Source organism: Meriones unguiculatus, chromosome 17 (genome assembly GCF_030254825.1).
Source record: "Meriones unguiculatus strain TT.TT164.6M chromosome 17, Bangor_MerUng_6.1, whole genome shotgun sequence".
Taxonomy (NCBI): domain Eukaryota; kingdom Metazoa; phylum Chordata; class Mammalia; order Rodentia; family Muridae; genus Meriones; species Meriones unguiculatus.
This window is the reverse complement of record NC_083364.1, coordinates 34,345,569-34,366,154: the sequence shown is the minus strand read 5'-3', so window position 1 is coordinate 34,366,154 and position 20,586 is coordinate 34,345,569. Positions and strand designations below refer to the sequence as shown.

At 51.6% G+C, this 20,586-nt stretch overlaps 1 protein-coding gene across 7 annotated transcripts in view; it reads left to right on the top strand.

The window, feature by feature from the left end:
• The first annotated feature begins 787 nt into the window (after positions 1 to 787).
• Tmem44 (transmembrane protein 44) overlaps positions 788 to 20,586 on the top strand; it is a 34,566-nt gene continuing 14,767 nt past the window's right edge. For 3 of the 7 annotated variants that reach the window (XM_021643900.2, XM_060370184.1, XM_060370183.1), the window contains exons 1-8: positions 788 to 1,258; positions 3,761 to 3,887; positions 5,759 to 5,852; positions 7,159 to 7,322; positions 7,501 to 7,587; positions 9,958 to 10,128; positions 11,452 to 11,598; positions 13,494 to 13,598. In XM_021643900.2, coding sequence (XP_021499575.1) covers positions 1,122 to 1,258; positions 3,761 to 3,887; positions 5,759 to 5,852; positions 7,159 to 7,322; positions 7,501 to 7,587; positions 9,958 to 10,128; positions 11,452 to 11,598; positions 13,494 to 13,598 — 1,032 coding nt within the window. In that variant the 5' untranslated portion in view covers positions 788 to 1,121. Of the gene's footprint in view, positions 1,259 to 1,823; positions 2,186 to 2,323; positions 2,519 to 3,760; positions 3,888 to 5,758; positions 5,853 to 7,158; positions 7,323 to 7,500; positions 7,588 to 9,957; positions 10,129 to 11,451; positions 11,599 to 13,493; positions 13,599 to 20,586 lie in introns of those variants that run through there. The other 4 variants (XM_060370185.1, XM_060370186.1, XM_021643899.2 and 1 more) reach the window with 4 other exon arrangements.

The following is a 20,586-nucleotide window of genomic DNA, read 5'->3' as shown; positions in this document are numbered from 1 at the left end:
CTGCCTTGATGTGTCCTTCATGCTCACGACCATATCCCCTCCTAAGACCCCTGTGATACAACCAAGCTGCTGCTGATGTTTCCTTCCTTCCTTCCTTCCTTCCTTCCTTCCTTCCTTCCTTCCTTCCCTCCCTTTTTCCCTCCCTCCCTCCCTCCCTCCCTCCCTCCCTCCTTCCTTCCTTTCTTCCTTCCCTCCCTCCCTCCCTCCCTCCATCCCTCCTTCCCTCCTTCCCTCCCTCCCTCCCTCCCTCCTTCCCCAGTAAGGGTTTCTCTTTGTGTAACCCCGGCTGTCCTGGAACTTGGGCTGTAGACCAGGCTGGCCTTGAACCAGGAGATCCTGGGATTAAAGGTGTCTGCCACCAGGCCTGGCTTTGTTATTAAGTTTCAATATATGGAATGGGAGGTGGCAGGAACATCCGGACCACGGCGACTTTTTATTTCGTCCTAGCGGTAGTCATCACTCTGGATGGTGCTGTAATCCCAACACCGCAGAGGCCGAAGCAAGAGGTCTTTGAGGTAGATGCCAGCCTGGGCTACACAGGGAGCTCTAGGCTAGCCTGGGAAAACCCTGCCTCAAAAGTAAATAAACATTGCAGCGACAGTCACAGTCGTGCTGCGCTTTGAACAAACTTCCTGAAATCAAAGACAATTTGCAAACGGCCTAATGGTTTGCTTTAAAGAAAAACACCTGAACTGTGCGCACTGTGGCTGACTGGGAGCCGGCGCAGTCCAAAATTAACCCCTTCCTGGCTGGATCTAGGGAGCTCCGGTGGTGCGAGGCGTGCCCTTGACAGCTTCAGCAGAGGGAAAGGAGGAAGCAGAGGCAAAGTGTGCCCCCTTCGTCCCTCACCCCATCCTTCTGATGTTGCACTTTTCCAAGCGGGGACCGCGCGCCTCGGGGGTTCCCCCAACCCGCCCACGAGCGCTTGGCAGCGTCGGAGTATTGTCTGACTCGGGAACCCAAGGAACCCGCAGAGGGACGAGGGGCTGGCGGGGCCCTCCTTTGTGCGGCGGCCGCTCCAGGCTCCACCACTAGGGGGCGGCCTGCTCCCCGCAGACCCCGACAATAGGAGAAGCCGGGGAGCCGCGCGGTCCCGGAACTTTCCCCGGGCTCGGCGGGCCATGGAGGAGGGGGCTAGCCCGGCGCCCCCGCTCTGGAACTGGGACTACCTGGAGCGCTGCTTCGCCCGCCGCCGTGTCTGCATCTCCTTCGGCCTGTGGATCTGCGCCGCCTGCTGCTGGATCGCCGCCCACGCGCTGTAAATGGGGCCGGGACCCGCGCGAGGGGTGGCGGGCCCCCCGCGGGGGAGATGGGCGCCGCTCGCCTCGACTCCCCCAGGAAACCCGGGGGAAGGGACGCAGAGGGGGCGTTCAGGTGGCCGCTCAGGTCCGGGTTTGGAGCTGACCTTGCGCTGTGGACTGAAGTGGAGTCCCTTCTGGATTCTGTGCACGGGCGAGCTATGCTGTGAGCCGGCAGCCAGAGGCTGGGTGGTGCAGTGGATGAGGCTAGGATTGGCTCCTATTGTCAGCCTTTTTCCTGGGTGCTGGCGGTGTGAGGGGAAGCAAGGTGTAAGCCTTTGGGCCCCCTGTGAATTGAGGAACTGCCTTATCAGATGAGGATTAAACGGGGCATGACAGGCAAAGGACTTAGTAAGTGCTCATTAAACACCATTACTGCTCTGGCTCCGCCACCCACCCTTAGGGACCCAAGCAAGTCCTTCGATATTTTCTACTTTTGATTTATCCGAGGCTGGGAAGAGGTGTGGCAGCGGTGATCTGACTATGGCCACGGTGTTTTTTGCTTTTTGCTTTTTCTTTTGTCTGTCTTGCAGTGGTTTGGCCAGGTAGCTTGAACCCAACCCTGTAGCTTGGGCTCTGAGAGTGAAGCCTCCAGGTCGTCAGCCACCCTGTCCCCATGCACAGAGCTCCGGGGAGGTGCCGCCCAACTGTACCCAGGCGGAAGAGAGGAGAGGATGCAGCATCCCTCTATCCCCACTGCTGCGTCTGCTCAGTGGACCGCCCCCTCAGACTTCCCGTGAGGTTCAGACTCTGCAGTCCCACTGCCTAGAGACTCGAGTCCAGCAAAGACACCCTGGGTTGCGTTTCCTCACGTCCTTGGTCCCTGCCTGCCCCACTCCCTAAGGCAGGTCCTGTTACCGCTTTCTAATGAGGTGCCTCCTTACTGAGTGAGTAATAATCCTGCCCGTCACCCAGGCGGGCTTGAGGGATTGAGCTGAGTTAGAGGGTACAAAGCAAGGGGGCTGTGCATCCTCACCTCCTTTGTCATGGCCTTGCCTCCTTTGTTTCTCCGCCACCCTTTGCAGCCAACACCGTTGAGCATGCTTGCGGAGGTTAAGCAGCGCCCTGAGAATGCCTGGATGTGCAGGCTTGAGAGCTGGCCTTCTAGCTTCCACCCTGTCTCTGTTCTCTGGACTCCACCACTCCTGAACCCCCTCAGCCTGGGTCTGTCTGCAGAGACTGGATCTTCTTCCATGGTTTGGTGTGTGGGCTAGCTTAAGGTCAGTTCGGGAGTCCTGGCCTCTGAGAGCTTGGAGGACATGCCTGAGAGCAACAGAGCACAGGGCAAAGCCCCTAGCACGAAGCCAGAGGCCTGCCATCCGCTCACATCATTGCCCTAAGCTGCAGTTTCTCCCCTCTCAGCCGCAAAGGACGAAAGTACTGCCAGTTCAGGCCCAAATCTCTTCCTTGAGTCTTCGCTCTTTGACCTTGCGTTGGTTTTAATAGCCCAGAGCTTCAGGCTTGGGGCTGACAAACGGAGAAGTGCTTAGCATGGTGGGGGTAGTAACCTTCCTTCTGTACCTATGATCCCTGGGACTGATGCTTAGAACCTAGCCTTGGAATGAGCACCAAGCACTCTGCCTGAGTGGATAAAGCCAGAGCTGCTCCCAGCCCATTTCCCTCTAAAAACCAGCAGGGAGATGGCATTGGTGATATCGCCAGAGGCTCTGGCCTCTCCTAGTCTGCCCTGCCCTCCTCTGCCTGACCCAAGTGTGGGAAGGGGGGAAGGAGGGGGAAGAGTTTATAGGCAGGAAAACTCAGTAGTTAGGGGACCTAGGGAGTGGGGCCCAGAGCACCGTGCTGTTGTTCAATTTTGGTTTCCCTGCGATATGAACATGCTCAAATTGCCCACTGCACAGATGGATTAGATGGATTTCACTTTCATTTCAAGGAAACAAATCGCCTCTTAAATTTAGGCAATTACCGCTATAGTTAGCTGTGTTGCTAAAATGACTTTTAGAACCTGTTTTGCTTTCAGAAAATAAAATGCACAGCTGGCTTGTAAGGGAGGGGAGGGGGTGTTACATTGACCCAGCCTGATTTGGAAGAGGAAAAAGAAAAGAGCCCCTATCTTTTAAGGATAGGACCTACTATGTAGTGCAAGATGGCCTCAAACCTAGAGCCTTCCGGTCTCTGCTTCCCAAGGACTAGGATTACAGGTGTTTCTACACATGCTGAGGCCTGTAAGAATCGGTGGTCCACGGCCCCCTGCTAGGCTGCTCTTGCCCTTTTGTAGAAGAGGACAATATTGCTAGGAGGAGAGTTCCAGTTCCTGGCGGAGCCTCGTGGTTTATTCTGTTCTTTTTATTCTGACCTGTAAGCTAAACCCAGAAACGTGTGCTCCATCTGAGAGGGACTACGTTTGACAGAACAGAGGTCACAGCTGCCTTTCCTAGGTGTCTTCTTCAGTCTGGTCTCAAACTTACCACCCCTGTGTTCTGTTCACATCCCTTTCACCTCAGGATTCTCTACCTGAGATGCACAAAGAAATGTGGCCAGGACCAGTCGACACTGTACGCCGCGCTCTGCCTCCTGACGAGCCTGTGTGACACTGTGGGGGCTATTCTGGCCAGACAGCTCACAATCCAGGTATGAGCAGCATGAGCCAGGTTCCTGTCACAGAGGCCTCTGTCTTTCCCCTCAGCCTGCAGAGCACTTTCCGCTCAGAACCGGTGCCTCGTGCCTCATGCCTTCTCAAGAATTCTTTCCCTCCATGTCCGCATGGCTTGTTATCACCTCCTTCAAGCCTTTGTTCAAAGTCACCTTCTGAAGCAAGGTTTCCCGGGGCCTCAGAGGTGTCCTGGTGGGTAAGAGCACACACTGCTCTTCCAGAGGATGAGAGCTTGGTTCCCAAGCTCTGGGTAATGCCAGCTTCAGGGGATCCCGTGGCTTCTTCGCCAAGTGTTCCCATACATGTGGGGCACACACATAAAAAAGAAAATATGCCCTCCCCTGAGTGAAACTGCAACCCATCTCTGCCACAGGTGCGTCAAGATTCTTTCCCCTGCTGTTTTCTCTCAGCTCCCCGTGTGTCTTAGTTACTTTCCCATTGCTGTGACAAAACACCATGGCCAAGACAACATATAAACTAGGCTTCTGGGTGTAGAGAGTGGGAGTCCATGGTGGCAGAGCAAAGGATGGTGGCAGAGACAGCTGAGCGCTCACATCGTGAGCAGCAAGTAGGAGGCAGAGAGAGACTCTGGGAAGGGCGTCCGTCTTTTGAAACGTGAAGACACCCCCCCCATTGACACGCCTCCCCCAACAAGGCCACGCCTTCTAATCCTTCCCATCCAGTTCCACCAACTGGGAACCGAGTATTCACACATAGGACCCTATGGGAAGCCATGCTCATTCAAGCCACCCCAGTGAATTAGTCTCATCAGAGCATGAATCAGAAGACCAGAAACTCACTGCTGTACTATCACGTCACACAGTTCATAGCAGATGCTCAACAAATAGTCATTGTTACTGTTTGCAGAGCTGAGAGATGACATTCCCAGAGGAGGGCGATGTGGGATTTGGTGTAGGGAAAAGCACTTTCTAGTTTCTCCAAAGCGTGGGCCCTCAAATAAAGGACTCTATCCCTAAACACATATCACAGGGAATATTTTTTGAGCCCGGCTGCAAGGAACTCATGATTTTGTTTTTGTGGCCACCCCAGCAGAGATAAAGGCAGGCAGCCTAGTGGTCAGGACACAGGTTCAGAGCTTTGTACTTAGAACAGTGCTGTACTGTCTCAGAAGCAGACTCCCTTTCCCACTGGCTGGTGTGATAGAGAGGTCTCTGTTTGTGGCTGGCTGGCTGGAGTTGGTTAAATACTTAACCGCATCCTTGGCACTAGGGTCCCCCTGTGTACTAACTCCTTTGCTCCTGAAGTCGTTCTGTGCTATGGGGTCCTGTTGTCATTCATCCCCTACAGGTGTGGAAACTGAGGCACAGAGAAGCTTCTGTAAGGCCATCCTCTAATAAGTCCCGGGGCCAGGATTCCAAAGCCACAATGTACACTCTTCCCATGGATGATGCTTTTGTCTCTGGTACTATTGACTTTCTCCAGGTCCTGGTCCAAACACTTGCCGTGAACTGTCTCCAGAAACCTGCAGGGAAGTCTGTAGGGAGACCTTGGTGTGTGCCAGTTTTACAAGTGGGGAAACTGAGGCTCACAGAGCGTCAGTGTCTGGGATATAACACCACAGCAAAGACTGACACAGAAAGAGTGTAGAGGAGAAAGCAGAGGGCTGGGTCCTCCTCCCATCCCATCTGCCTGGCACCTTGCGACTTAGAATGAGGCATTTGAGCACCCGTCTCCTGACCTGTCTCTGGGCCGGTGGAAGGCATCACTAAGCTAATGATATAGGTGGACATGCTGCCCCAATGTAACCCCTGTGGCAGAGGGGATCCCTGGATGGCAGTGCTTCGGCTCCTGGGGGGACGGTACTTGACCGTTCACCATTCACTTCCAGGTGTTCACTGGGGCCTACCTAGCGGTCGTCGACTTCATGACCTTTATGTCCATTCTCTTCCCTGTCTGTGGATCCAAATCCAAGGCGAAGTCTGGTGAGTGGGCGTATGCGGCCATCTTTTCCACCTTCATTCTTCCGTCCATCCGTATGCTCGGTGCCTATTCCTGAGCCAGATCCTTCTAGACAAAGGCAAAACAAAACAAAACAACAAAAAACAAAAAAATTAAAAAAAAAAGGTTTCTGAACTCAGCCACATGAGAGAGATGGGGCCCTAACTGGCAACTGGAGGATAGACTCACAGGGAGAGGTGAGCTTCCGAGACAGGAAAGCATGTGACACCAGGCCCGGTGTTGTGGGCAAGCAGACAAGAATGGACCGAGGCCAGGAGTAGTGATGGTGTATGGCTTCAGGGGACAGTGTGCAAATCTGAGTGACCAAGCCAAGCTACATAATTTCTGGAAATGAATGGCAGAAACAGGCATGGGTCACCTCTGCAAGAGCAGGGCTGGAGGGACTGAGACGGGGGGGGGGGGGGGCTACCCCTGAGGGCACAGCATTGGGGGTTCCTGAGAAGAGAGTAGTGTTCTTAGACTCCTGTCCAAAAGCAGGATGGTCACAGCAGTGGGTCAGGGGTCATGCCCTCCACCTGGCTCAGGTAGCTCAGAGCAGCAATGCTTTTTAAAAAATGCTCAGTGTGTGTCTCATGTTCCAAGAAAGCCAATTGCTGTTTCTCCTGCTTACGGAATAGGTGGCTTGGTGCACAGCCACTTTATGTACTGGTGGGTGGCAGAAATGATTGGAATGTGGTCACTGATGACTGGGAGTCCAGGGGAGGAGCTGGTGTCTACATATTAGCATTAAAGGACTCCTTCCAGGGCTGGAGAGATGGCTCAGTGGCTACGAGCACTGACTGCACTTCCAGAGGCCTGGGGTTCAGTTCTCAGTACCCACACGACCGCTTATAACTGTCTGTAACTCTAGGATCTGATGACCGCTCTGACACACATACAGGCAAAACACCAAGGAACATAAAATAAAAATAAATAAGTAAAAATGATAAGCCAGGTGTGGTGGTGCACCCCTATAACCCCAGCACTCTGGGAGGCAGAGACAGGTGGATCTCTGTTAGTTTGAGGCCAGCCTGGTCTACAAAGTGAGTCCAGAATAGCCAAGGCTACACAGAGAAACCCTGTCTCAAAAAAAAAAAAAAATCAAACAAACAAGGATTCCTTCCAAGGAAGATGAGCAGCAGCCACTGTGGGTGGGAGGCAGTTTCTGGAAGAGGAACTTGACCCCAGGATTTGAAGGGGGTCAGGATCTGCTATAGCAAGCCGGAGAGCACACTAGAGTACACCAGCTCCTCCCACAGGATCATCATGGGGTTCTGGTGTGTCCTGCAGGTCGGCGCAGCAGGGAGAGGAGAAGAAGGCATCTTAGAGCCAGTGTCTTTGCCCTGGCTCTGCCGCTGAGCCTGGGTCCAGGCTGGGCAATCTGGGCTGCTCTCCCAAAGGCTTCAGCTCCAGTCCGAGGGCCACAGAGGAGGCTGCTGGGAAGCCTTCTGCAGGTAAGGCTAAAGATCCGGGTGGTGCAGGTTGCCCTCCTCCTTGTGAGTTTACTTGGTGCCCTGGGAGAGGGTGATGGTTCACGCCATTGCAAGGAGGAACCTTCTAAAAGCACAAGAGATTGCATCAGATCTGTTGCTCCTTGGAACATATGCACATTCTGCACATCTTTTCTTGCAGGAAAACCCGGAAGTCTTTGGCTACCTCTTGGGTGGCATTGCTGCCCTTGGCTCCTGGGCATCTCGGATCCCTCCATTCTCCAATATCGTGAGACTGGGCTGGGGCTGGGTCATCTTAGGGCATTGGGAGGTCCTGGGGTGTGATGTCCATGCTTATATTTTTCTGAGGAGACAGTGTATGACAGCAATGAGGGTGTGTTCTTGTGTGTGTGTGTGTGTGTGTGTGTGTGTGTGTGTGTGTGTGTGTGAAGGGCCATGGCCGAACAGTGGAGTCCTGAGACCTACAGGAGCCTTCCAGGAAGGCTGACATGTTTCTCCCTACTTCCTATAACCAAGGAAAAGTAGACCAGGAACAGGTCACAGGGCTAGGCCAAACTAGAGTCTCACAAGATGACAAGAAAGGCACAGGAAGTCCAACACAGCTACACAGGGTCTCACTGGCAGATATTTCCAAATGCCTTGGGCTGAGGGAAGACTTACCTACCGGCCAAGCCTGTTGAGGCCAAAGGGGACTTGTCTCTGGGGATCCATGGGAGCCACAGATGGTGCAGTGACGACTCTCCTCTCTCTCCGAATAGTAGAAACAAGCATTTAGGTTGGGAAGCAGGAGAGAAGTGCTGTGAGGGAGTGAGGGCAGAAACCACTATAGTGTCAGGCTGCCGGAAGTCTTCCACAGTGGTTCTGAAGGGCAGGTGAGACCCATGGAGGCAGAAGCTAAGGAAGGACGGGCTGTCTGTCCACAAGAGGGCATGGAAAAGCCACCAAATAGGACAGTGCCTGAGTGAGCTTTGGGATTGGTGTAGAAACTGCCCTGCCGGGTTTTCTCTGGAGAAGACTGCTGTAGTCCTCCTGCCTCAGTGCCAGGGCCGGCACCAGCCCTGACACCAGAAAGTGAAACGGGCCTGTCATTTAGCCTGAAGAGAGCCCCTTTCCCAGGAGCACCATGCTTTAGCGGCAGGCCCAGAAGAACGGTTTCAGGGAGGCAGGTGGCTTGTGACAGCGTTTATGGAAAAGCCAAGCTGTGCTTTGAGGCCTTGAAGTCCTGGAGTCCTGTCTCCAGGCTAAAGGAGGAGACAGAGATCCCCGACCTGGCTGCAGCAGCCTATGGGTGAGTCTCCAGGACGGGGCAGAAGCATCACGTGGCAGGGAGCCCTTCCAGGGAACGGCAGTGCCCTAACTGCCTGTTCTAGTTCTCCAGGGCCTGCAGTAGGGTGATCAGGCTAGGGAACTCACAGGCACTTCATGGCGCCGAGAGGCTCCCCATGTGTGGCGGGAACCATGGGCCAGGGACAGACCCACCCTCATATTCAGGTGCCTCCACTTGCTTGCCTGGGTCTCTACTCACTGGCCTTCAGCAAACGGTGGCCAGAACAATGGCTGGGAATAAAACCAGCGGAGGTACAGGGGCTGTGTGGCATTCCTGACAGTTTTTTGTCATCTGTGCTGTGCTGCGCATTTAGCCCAGGTACTAGGCAATCGTTACCACTGAGCTGCGTCCACAGCCCTTCTGAGCATTCTTTGGGGAATTTAAAACAAAAATGAGAGAAAATCAGCCAAAACGCCCTTTTCTCCATTCCTTAGCCAACACCTAAATATCTCTAAATACTCAGCAAGCAAATTTAAAACAATAGATTATACATGTTTTATATTTGCCTATATAAACTTAAATCTGTATTGTGCGGTTTAGTACATAGTCTTGTGTATGCTCCTATAAAGTGACTTCTAAAATCTTTATTAATCCGGGGGTTGGAGCCATGGAACATGTGAACCATGGCTCAAAGGACAACCATCAGGGGTTGCTTCTTTCTTTCTACATGTGGGGTCCAGGATCCAACTTAAGTTGTCAACAGCCAGCATCCTTACCTGCTGAGCCATCTCACTAGCCCTAAAGTGACCTTATGCCTATAGAGACTACTTGCATAAATTTGTATATGTTCCTTTTTTTACAAGCCAAAATCTCCGTTCATCTCTCAAAATGTCCCCTTGGCTTCACAACTTCCACAATGTCATCTCTCATTCCCTTGATCTCCATGCCTGGTGTGGTTCTGTGTGGGACTAGCAGGATGGTGGCTGCTTATAACTCAGTCTCCCTCATCTTCCCCAGCTGGCATTCCCAAGTTCGTACTTGTCAAGAGCTGAGCAATGAAATGGGAGGACCACTGAGTCTGCCCCCAGGAGCTCTCTGAATGTGTGATGTCTCACATCCCTCCAGAGGGATGTGCCAGGTGTGACAGGTTCCAGAAGAGAGTCAATGCTTCATAGGGCGGAACAGTAAGAAAAGGTTTCCACTGTTAAGATAAAGCCGCGTTCTGAGGAGTTTGCCAGGTAAAAGTAGCAGCTCGAACAACAGCTAGACGCCTAGCAGGAGGAACGCCCTTTGTAAGTGGCCGCTTATAGAGGCCTTGCCATATGCCACCAAGCGATCCGGTGTCTTCCTACCCTGCCCTCCTCTCTGCAGTGTCGAGGGAAGTCACTCTCCTACATCCACCTGTGGACTCGGTTCCTGTCAGCTCTGGCTGGCCTCCTCTACGCCTCGGCCATTGTGGCCCACGACCGACAGCCCGACTACCTCCTCCAGGCCACACCCTGGTTCCTGATTTCATTGGGCCGAGCTGCACTGGACCTCGCTGTATCCTCGAAAGCCCGGTGACTGGGGAGGCTGGGATTGCCTGCTGCCAGGGGCTCTATCCTACCTCCCACCTGTCATGCCCTCCTTTGGTCTTGCTGGGTAGCATGCTGGCCCAGTAGTCCAACGAGCTGAAGCCTGGGACAGGCAAGGCGCCGTGCGGTGATCTGCAGTTCTGTGCTTCCCTAGTTCAAAAACAGCTCTCTTGCCCAGAGCTCTCTGAAATAGCAAAGGAAGTGGGAAGGCTCTGAACCTCGGGGGGTCAAAGCGCCCAGCTCCAGGCTCGGTTCTGCTTCCTACCAGACATCTCTAAATGGCTCCTGTCTTCCTGGGGAAGGAGCCTGACCCTCCTCCCCTGCCAGGGCTTTCTCTTGGCCATCTGAGAGGACTCTGCCGGCCTGGCCTGCCACAAGGGCACTCATTCTCCTTGGCTGGTGCAGACAGCAGAGCTGACAGCGATGCCTTCAACCGCTGGCTGCTGAGCCTGCTTGGCCTCCTGGGGCCCCAGAGGTGCTGCCTGAAGCGCTGTCACCCGGGTGACCTTGTTTGAGTGCTTCAAGGGCAAGTGAAGCTGAGCAGGGGGCTGGGGGAGGCTGATGGAGGTGAGGACAGCCTCTGAATGAGTACCTGCCATGGTGGTGGTGGAGGTGGTGGCTGGAGAGTGTCCATTACCCAGAAGTCCAGGATCAAAGTAGGCTATTCTTACTGCTCTCGAGAAGCTGCCCTCATCCCTTCCGATTACCCCGGACTTCCAGAATATTCTGGCTGTGGCTTTAAATTGTTTTTGTTTTTGTTTTTCCTTTTTGGGACAACTTCTTAGTACATAGCTAAGGCTGGCCTTGAACTCCAGAGTCCGAGCCCTGGAAGTTCTAGTGTGTACCACCATATCTGTTTCTCGAGACAGTTTCTCTGTTCAGCCTTGGCTGTCCTGGACTCGCTTTGTAGACCAGGCTGGACTCACAGAGATCCGCCTGCCTCTGCCTCCCAGGGTGCTGGGATTACAGGCGTGTGTCACTGTGCCAGGCTGCTTTCCTTTCAAATAAGGTCACAGCCTGTGTTTTCATGTAGACACTATGCTACCCATCGCATGTGCTATCAGTGTAAGCCATGTCCTGAGAAAAATGTTTTTCAAATGTTTCTGCCTCCCAAGCATCTAGCAGAAAGAGAGAGAGAGAGAAAAAAAAGATCAGACCCTGTCTCAAGATCACCTCTGTCCACCCGGGGATGGGACAGGGCAGGCCGCTCAGGAGGCAGGAGTGTGAAGAGCGCCACCTGGAGGCTGAAACTCCACTTCTGCTTCCACACACCTTAACTTCCACATCTCAGATCATCTTTCTGTCCTGTGTGATAAAGAGCAGGGTGAGACGAGCCTTCAGATTTGCTGCCGAGGCCAGAGAGAGCGCCGACACACAAGCCCTTTTGACCTGTGCAGAGAAGGAAGAAGAAAGCCAGGAGGCCAGAACCGAGGACAAGGTCTCTCTGGGTAGAAAATGTCTGGTTGGCTGGCTGGGTGCACAGAGGAGGGGAGTACAGGGGACAGGGACTTCTGGAAGTCGTTCCATACTTGGCTTCTTAAAAACTACTTTTTATATCTGAGCTCACGGGATCCCAAATACAACGGGATCGCCCATTTTCCCAGTCCCAAGAATTCTCTTAGGATTTTTGTCTTTTGGTTTTGGTTTTGTTCAAGGCATGCCTGCTGCTGTGTAGTCGGATGGACAAGCAGCCACCGATGCTATTCAAGTCTTTCACTTACGGACATCCACATCCACATACTGCCTAAGTGGATGTCTTCATTTTAAAGCAGTGTGGGCTTTCCCCTCTTAGTTCATAAAGCTGCTTTCTGAACTTTCCCATGGGTCTTTGAGGTCATCACCACCTCCTGACAGTTCCAGAGCCGTCGGCATGCTGAATGTGCCTTTGCACATCCGTGTGACAGTGGCTCTGGAAAAACTGTCCCGGGTCATGGGGATCCATGCGTGTGTGAGGCCACTGCCGTTTAGCTGTCACTGTTTGGATGCTGGCCTTGCTAGATGCTCACCTGAGGAAGCGTTGCTAACGAACTTGCCCACCACTTCCAGCTGTAACTCAACACCAGTGAGAGTCAATAGGGCGGAGGCAAGTTTGTCTCCGTTGTTTTTCAGGGTTGGGGATGGAATCCGGGGCCTCGTGCCCACTGCCCACTGTCTCCGCAGTGTACTCCAGCCTCTTGTTTCTTTGCTTGACCCAAACTGGTGACTCGTGTGACTAACTGGAACTAAGCCTCTCTTCATCGAGAGACTGTCATCACTGAGGGCACTCATGGGAATTTTAAGACAGACGGCTCCGCCTTCACTAATTTTGGGACTATCGTGCAGTCACCCGCCTCTGGGCTCCTCAGTACTTCAGGCCCCTCTTCCAAAGGATGGACGGGAAGGAGTCCTTTGCTGAAAGGAATGGCAAAGGGGAAGAGAGGGCATCAGTGAACAAATAAAAGAACTGCTCCCCAGAACATTCTAGGCTCAACAATGCAGCCTGAGCTGAAATAATAGGGGTTGGCATGGGTTATGTAGGCTATTGGATCTGAGTTTGTAAGAAAGCTCCCTCTGGGGGTGGGGCCAGGGGAGGGGACCGCCACAATTGATTTCCTTCACTGTAGCAACTGGGGTGAAATTGTGCCTCACCAGGAAGCTTGCAGTACAGACGTCTGCATGACTTATAATAGGCCATGAGAAGCCTTCCGGTACCTGCCACGATCCTTATAGATGTGTTCAACACTTCCACATTGTCACCTCTGTTGTCACCCACAAAGTTCACACCTGAGAATCACACAATGAAGTTACAAACACACACACACACACACCAATAAGTCTAACAATGCTTTAAGTAAGGTCATGATTCTGTGTTGGGCTATGTTCATTCATACTGAGTGTTGGCTGTGCCCAGCTGGGGAGCTGTGGATTGGACACACTGGCTGAGAGCAGGAGTTCACAAAGTGCCGGCCCCGGAACAGGTGTTCCTACTCTAAAATTAGAGGTGGCGTCTAGCAAGCTTTTCCCAAGCTTGCATTCAAGTCAGAACCATTGCTCTGGATCAGAAGTTACCCCAAACGGGTTGAGGTGGGCCCCACATTCTGACCATATGAAGATCTCTGGGAAGCTGCTTTTTCTGAGGCAGGGTTTTACTCTGGCTGGCCTAGACCCCCCTATGTGGATCAGGTTGGCCTTGAACTCACAGAGATCCACCTGTCTCTGCCTCCCGAGCTGAGAATTAAAGGTGTGCGCCACCATGTCTGGCCTAAGGGTTCTTTTGAACAAAATGAGACCTTCCTTTTAGAACGTGTCTCCTGGCTTTAAAATGTCTCCTTCTTGCCTGTTTCCATTTCAAAGAATTCAGATTGGGTACCTCTCACCAGCCTGTCACACTGCAAGCCTCTGAGGACAATGACGGCAATCAGTCGATACATGGAGCTGACCATTGAGCCTGCACAGCCGGTGAGTGTTTCTGGGTCACAGCTGGACATCCAGAATGGTGAAAAAAAAAAAAAAAAAAAAAAAAAAGCCTGGCAGGCTTCCTGAAAGAGATGGCTGCTGGGATCCACTTAGAGTTCTCCAGAGTTGCAGTGAAGAGGAGGAAAAGTTCTTTTCCCTCTGCTGTCTCAGGTACGGCGGCTGAGGACTGTGAATGAAGCTGATGAAAGAGAAGAAACCCTTTGAATTGCCTCTACATGGGTGTTTACATGTGTCACCAGATAGTTGAGGCTTCTAAACCATTGCAGTGGGCTCAGGAAAAAAGGCCTAGGGCTTGTCAGGGGGCAGGTTCGGAGAGGAGAGGGAAAAGGAAGTATGGCGATTCAGGGTTGTCTTTTTCCAGGGTGAGGAAGGGACACAAAAGTTTCCTCCACAAATGTGAGCACAGAAAGGAAAATTTAGACCTTCGGCCACTTTTAAAGATTCTAGTTTTGCTGGGCAGCAGTCACACACACCTTCGATCTTAGCACTCGGGAGGCAGAGGAAATTGAATCTCTGTGAGTTCAAGGCCAGCCTGGTCTCCAGAGCAAGTTACAGGACAGCAAGGGCTACACAGGGAAACCCTGTCTTAGTTTGTACTTATTTAAATGTTTCTCATTGGATCTACTTATGAGGTATGACCCACCCTATGTCTTAATACTTGATGCATGCTGAGACACAATGAACAACTTGGGGGAGACAGGGTTTATTTTGGCTCACAGTTCGAGAACACAGTCCATCATGATGGGGAGGTTGAGGCAATGGGTCACGCTGCCTCCAAGGCCAGGAAGCAGGGAGAGATGGCTGCTGGCGCCCAGCTCTCTCCCTCTGTTCTAGGCAGCTCAGGACCCACCCCGGGATCAGTGCCGTCCACCGTCACGGCGGATCCCCCCACTAAGCTGACCCACTCTTCACAGGCCTTCCCAGAGACTTGTTTCCTAGGTCCTGTCAAGTCGGCAGCCAATATCAGCCATCCCACCAGCCCCTGCTCCCTGGCCGTTTTCTCTCTGCCTCCTCTTCTTCCTTTGAGTCCACTTTGTTTTCTTAGACAGTCTTATTTCTATGCTCATACCGTATACGCATATATGACTGGAAGTGTCTTTACAAAATCAAGGAACTTGCAGATTAGAGAAAGCATTAATAATTTACTTTTCCGGGCTGAAGAGGTGGCTCAGTGGTTAAGAGCACTGACTGCTCTTCCAGAGGACCCAGGTTCAAATTCCAGCGCTCATACGGTGGCTGACGACTGTCTGAAACTCTCCCATAGACATATATGCAGGCAAAACACCAATGCACATTTATAAAATAAAGGTAAATACATTTTAAATAAGTAAATAACTTTACCTTCCTGAGACTGACTGTAATTCTCTCAAGTTACCTCAGGTTGGCTCTATTTTCCTGCAAGTGACCAGATAGTGTTTCCCTTCATTCATTCCACCATGCCTATGAGCTATTGTCTTTACTTATTCTTCCGTGGCTGCGCACCAGGTTGGTGCCACAGCTCAGTGACGGCCCATGGTGCTGTGATGTGCCGGTGTCTCTGTGCCAAGTTCACTAGACCCTTCAGGTTCACACCCAGGAGTGCCTCAGCTTGGTCATGTGCTAGGTCAGTTTTCAGTTTTGTGAGGCTCCTCCACCCTGACTTCCTGGTGGTTAGACTAGCCTAGGTTACCACCCGTAAATGCATAAGGGGTTCCCTTTTGTCCATGTCTTTGTCAGCATCTGTTTTCTTTTTCATCCCCTCTCTCTACATCTGTTTCTGCCTGTCTCTCCCCATCCACTCACCCTTACCCCGTGTGTCTGCCTGTATGTGTGTGAGTGTATACACGCTCATGCCCCAATGGAGGCCAAAAGAAGATGCTAGCATTGGAGTCTACTGTGAGCCACGTGATGTGGGTGCTTGCATCTGAACTCAGGTCCTCTAGAAGAGCCACTGAGCCATTCCCCCTAGACCTGTTGTTTGTTTTCTTAACGTTGGTATGTTTATTGATCACTTATATTTCATCTCTTGTAGACTGTATATTTCATTGGAGTATTTATCAGTTGAATTGATTGATCTCTTATTGTTTGCTGTTTCCAGATCTTTGGATATCCTATAGGTTAATGTCAGATGTATAGATTGTTGACATTATCATTATATATTCCTGATAGTAATGTCAATTATCAAAGCTTTCTCTCTCCTGCAGTAGGCTGTCAAACACTTTTTAATTCATGAGGTTCCACTTATTAACTCCTCAGTGCCTGGAGTCCTGTTCAGGAAGTTCGTGCCTGTGCCTCTATTTTACCTACGTTTCCTCTAATAGATTAAGAGTTTCAGATCTTACATTAAGGGCTTTTGTCCATTTAGAATTTTTGTTCTTCATTTTGCTGTTTTGTTTTCATGGTATTTTGTTTTGTTTTGTTCCTTTGAGACTGGGTCCAACTTTCTAGTTGGCCTGAAACTTGTTACATAGACCAGACTGACCTTGAACTCACAGAGATCTTCCAAATCCAGCACCATTCTACACGAGGGACTTGAATGCCTTGGGTTCCTGTATCCACGGGAGTCCTGGACAGAGTCCCCATTTTGAGGGATAACTGTACCTTTGGGCTGTTATACGATGGAATACAGTTTCCCATTTCTCTTAGTTTTCATTTGTCTTTAATTTAAAACAATCTACGTACAAAAGAGAGATGTTTTGTCCCCTCCCAGAATGCAGTGCATGTGAAAGATGGAGAGGAGACAGGTCACTGGCTGTAGTACCAGCTGTCGGTTTAAGGGCAGTGACAGCTGCGGAGGCTAAGCTCGGGGTCACCTGGGCATGTTTGAACCATCACTAGGCAGCAGATAAACAGGGAGAAAGGACTAGAAACAGCCATGGTTGTTGTGAGTCCTGAGAAGAGGTGGTGAGACTTTGAGATAAGGCTTAGGCAGATGGCGAAGTGGAGAGTTTTAAGTAGAGTTGGGGAAGGGGCTGCAAGGCTTTGGCCTTCCTTCTGGGTCCTCAAGAGAAAGAAGGCTGGGAAAGAGATGGCAGGAGTTTACCCCCTCATCCTACTATTCTGAGGTTTCTTGGCCAGGTCACCAATGACTTCCACGTTGCTAAATCCTCAGCCATTTCTGTCTGAGACTCACTTGGCCCCTGGTTGCTGATTCTGTGGTTCCCAACAGTGTTTTCTGCCACCTTTCTACTCACTGTTAGCTTTGCCCTTCCAGTCAGAATGTCTCTACCCTGCGGGGGAGTGCTCCCTGCTCTTGTGAAGCCCAGTCCCACCACCCACTTCTAGCTCGTGCTGACTCCCAGGACGTATCTGTTCCTCTTGACTTACTTCCGGCCCCAGATGCCCAGATGCCTGCTCACAGCACCACGTGGTGTCTCACACTTACCTCATTTGCACAGAACTCAGGCTTTCCGCCCAGATGGGCTCCTTCGGCACCACATAAGGTACTGTCTCCATCTACACAATGGTTCGAGCCCCAGATTCCCCTTTCTCTTCCCCTTGCTCCGTCCTCTTCCCGTCCAGTTCCTTCGCTGGTCCTGCAAATGCTTCCTTTAAAATGAGGGGCTGGAGGGATGGCCCAGTGGTTAAGAGCGCTGACCGTTCTTCCAGAGGACCTAGTTCAATTGCAGGCATCCACAAGGTGGCCCTTAACCATCTGTAATTTCAGCTCAAGGAGAGAGATCTGACGCCCTCTTGTGGCCTCCAGGCACACAAACGCTGTGCGGGCAAGGATGCAGGCAAGATACCCATGCATATGAAATAATAAAGTATTTTTGAATAAGTAGCTAATAAAGCCTGTAGTGGAGAGGCAGGGCAGAGGCCAACAACCAGAGGTTTGGTTTTGCTTTGCTTCTGGTTGGCTTTGGGGTGTTTTGTTGTTGTTGTTTTGGTTTGGTTGTTGCTGCTTCTTTATTTGAATGGGGGTCTGTAAAGTAAACTGTTCTGAAACTCAGCTCCTCCTACCTCAAAGACTGGGGTTAAGGGTGTGTGCCACCATGCCAGGCAGGAAAGCTCTCTTACAAACATTTTTTTCTTTAAAAAAAGGCTTATTCGTTATTTTATGTATATGTGCATGTATCTGATGTATGTAAATGCACCACATGTGTGCAGGAGTCCGTGAGGTAGGAGGAGGGTGTCAGATCCTGTGAGCCCCCAGCACAGGAGCATGTTGACCATGGAGCTCAGAGGTGTGGTCCCTGCTCAGATGTGGCTGGCACAGGTGCTCAGGGGACTTGGGGCCTGACAGCTGGGCTTTGCGGTTTGCTGGTTTCCTTGGATGTTGGGTGTGAATCCCGTGATGAAGGTCACCAGGATGGAGTTTGGAGGGAATAAAAGCATAAGTTTATAGTGAAGAGGCCCCGTTAGCCGTGAAAGCTTTCTTCTGACCGGAGGGAAAGAAGAAGGGGAGAAGAGAGAGGGAGGGAAGGAGGTGGGGGGTCCCCTTGGGAACAACGGTTTTATACCACAGTACTTATGACAGAAGTGTTTTCTGGCGTGAGATCTGGGCTGTAGCTCGCCTATAGAGCGCTTGCTTAGCATGCCCCTTGAAGCCCTTGGGTTCCATCTCCTCCACCACCACCACCATCACCACACACACACACAAACACACACACACCAAAAAAAAAAAAAAATGTGTGGAATTATGTTCACCTATGTTCAGCCATGCCATATCTGTGGTCCATACTGGGGAACCACCCTTTCTGCCACCTGTCTCCAAGCACACACATGAGGGGGAGGGGGATGTCTTCCTCTTCTCCCCGACTGAAGCCCGCCCACCAGTGTGCTTCACCCAGCCCCTTCCACCTGTGTCCACCAGAGGGCTCGAGGCCCTTCTGAGGCCCTGACCATCCAGCTTCTTCTGCCCCGCAGCCAGCATTTACTTGGTCCTTATCATGACCCACGTGCAACACTGGCCTAAGCCCTTGCCAGAGGTTCATTTCAGTTCGGACCCTTGAGGTATGACTCTCATTTTACAGACTAGGAAACAGGCAAGCCGTGGGCGCAGGAGGCTTAAGTAACTGCTCAAGGTCACATGCCTTGTCAGGGGTAGAAGGAGGACTCAGGAAGTTCAGGGCAGCCAGTCTGTGGGCGGAGGGGCCAAGGCCACGTGGACCAACAGCTCCACCCTCAACAGGGAATTTTGCAAACCCTTGTTCTCTGTTGATTTGGGTGTAGATCTGCCCCCGAGGAGTATAGCATTTATCCTGTTGCCCAGGAATCACTTGCTTCCCTGTTCCACCCACAGGAACATTCCCACCAGGTCCCTTTGTCATTGCTGAGATCACCACCCTCTTTGATTGGCTGGGAAACCAAGGCCCAAAGAGGACAAATTTCCTTTGAAGGTGACACAGTCAGGTAGCAGGAAGCTTTGGTGTAGGCTGTGTGCGGCTGAGTCACTGTCTTGCACATGACCTGTAAGGAGTCAGTTCTGTCCTACCATGTGAGTTCTGGTAGGAACTCGGGTCATCAGGCTTGGTGGCAAGCACCTTTGCCATCTGAGTCATATTGACAGACCCAAAGTATAGCCCAGGCAAGCCTCGAACTCATAATCCTCCTGCCACTTCCTCTTCAGTATATCCCCCCAGTTATGCCACCACCATCTTTTTGTTATTGTTATTATTCAAACAAAGAGTCTCTGGTAATCAGTCTGTCCTGGATCTCACTGTGCCGCTGAGTATGACCTGGAACTCCTGGTCCTTCTGCCCCCACCTCTCAAGTGCTGGGAATTGAGTGCACTCCCACCCTGGCCAAAGCCCAGAATGTTGCATGGCTCTGAAAGTCCAGTAGATGGCGCTTTCCTGACGGCTGAGGAGACACATTCTCTGTGCTCTGTGGGAGAGTAGCTATGTTAGGTAGGTTGAAGAGAGATAATAGATCTGGTCACAAGCATTTTCCTCCCGTATCTCCCAACTCTTCCACCACTCTTCCACAGGCTGCTCTGGTGTGAGCAGATAGGGCCTCAGTGGGATTTGTTTGGGGTAATAGCTGCCCAGGTTACAAATAGGTGGGGGTGGGGGGCACTTAATCCAGAAATTCCTAGTGACCCTCTTCTTTGTGCCCCGAAATTTTAGATGTCTGGCTGTGTTAGATGTTTAGATGTCTGGCTGCTTTGAGAAAGCACCATGACCAACGCAGCTTAGAAAAGGAAGGGTTTATTTGGGCAGAGGCTGGCGCTGGCCACCGGAAACTGAGGGCCTGCACCTGTTTGCAGTGCAAACACAATGCAGAACAAACCAGCAGTGGCACGAACCTGAAAACGCCAAAGCTCACCCCTGCTGTACTTCCTCCAGCCATTCCGTGCCTCTTAAACTGCCCAGACGGTGCCACCAGCTAGGAACTGAGTGTTCAAAAGCCTGAGACTGTGAGAAACATCACGTTCAAACCACTGCTGTCAGCGCAGGCTGGAAAAAGAAGAAGAGGTTTCAAAACCCTGAGTGCCCATCAGCAGGGGACTGGTTAAAGGAACTGTGAATATCTGTAATGCTACTCTTGACACACCCTCCCCCCATAGCTTACCACATAGAACTATGTCCAAGGCGTGTTATTAATTGACAAGAAAATACATAAGAGACTACAGAGTGTGCTACTGTCTGTGGAAGATGGGTACACGTATGTGCACATATACAGACACAAGGGTGTCCCTGTGAGATGTCTGGAAGGACTCAAGGGAGCCTGAGCACTGGCACCTCTAGACTCTGAGGAACGAGGGCCCAGGGGACTGCAGCACACTCACTTGTGTCTTTGGAATACTGAAGCACACGAATGCTTTGACTGTTGAGAAGTAGAGTAAGAGGGCTGGAGGGATGGCTCTGCGGTTGAGAGCACTGGCTGTCCTTCTAAAGCTCCTGAGTTCAATTCCCAGCAACCACATGGTGGCTCACAGCCATCCATGATGAAATCTGGCGCCCTCTTCTGGCCTGCAGGCACACATGCAGGCAGAATGCTACATAGATAATAAATACATAAATCTTTAAAAACAGAGAAGTTAATG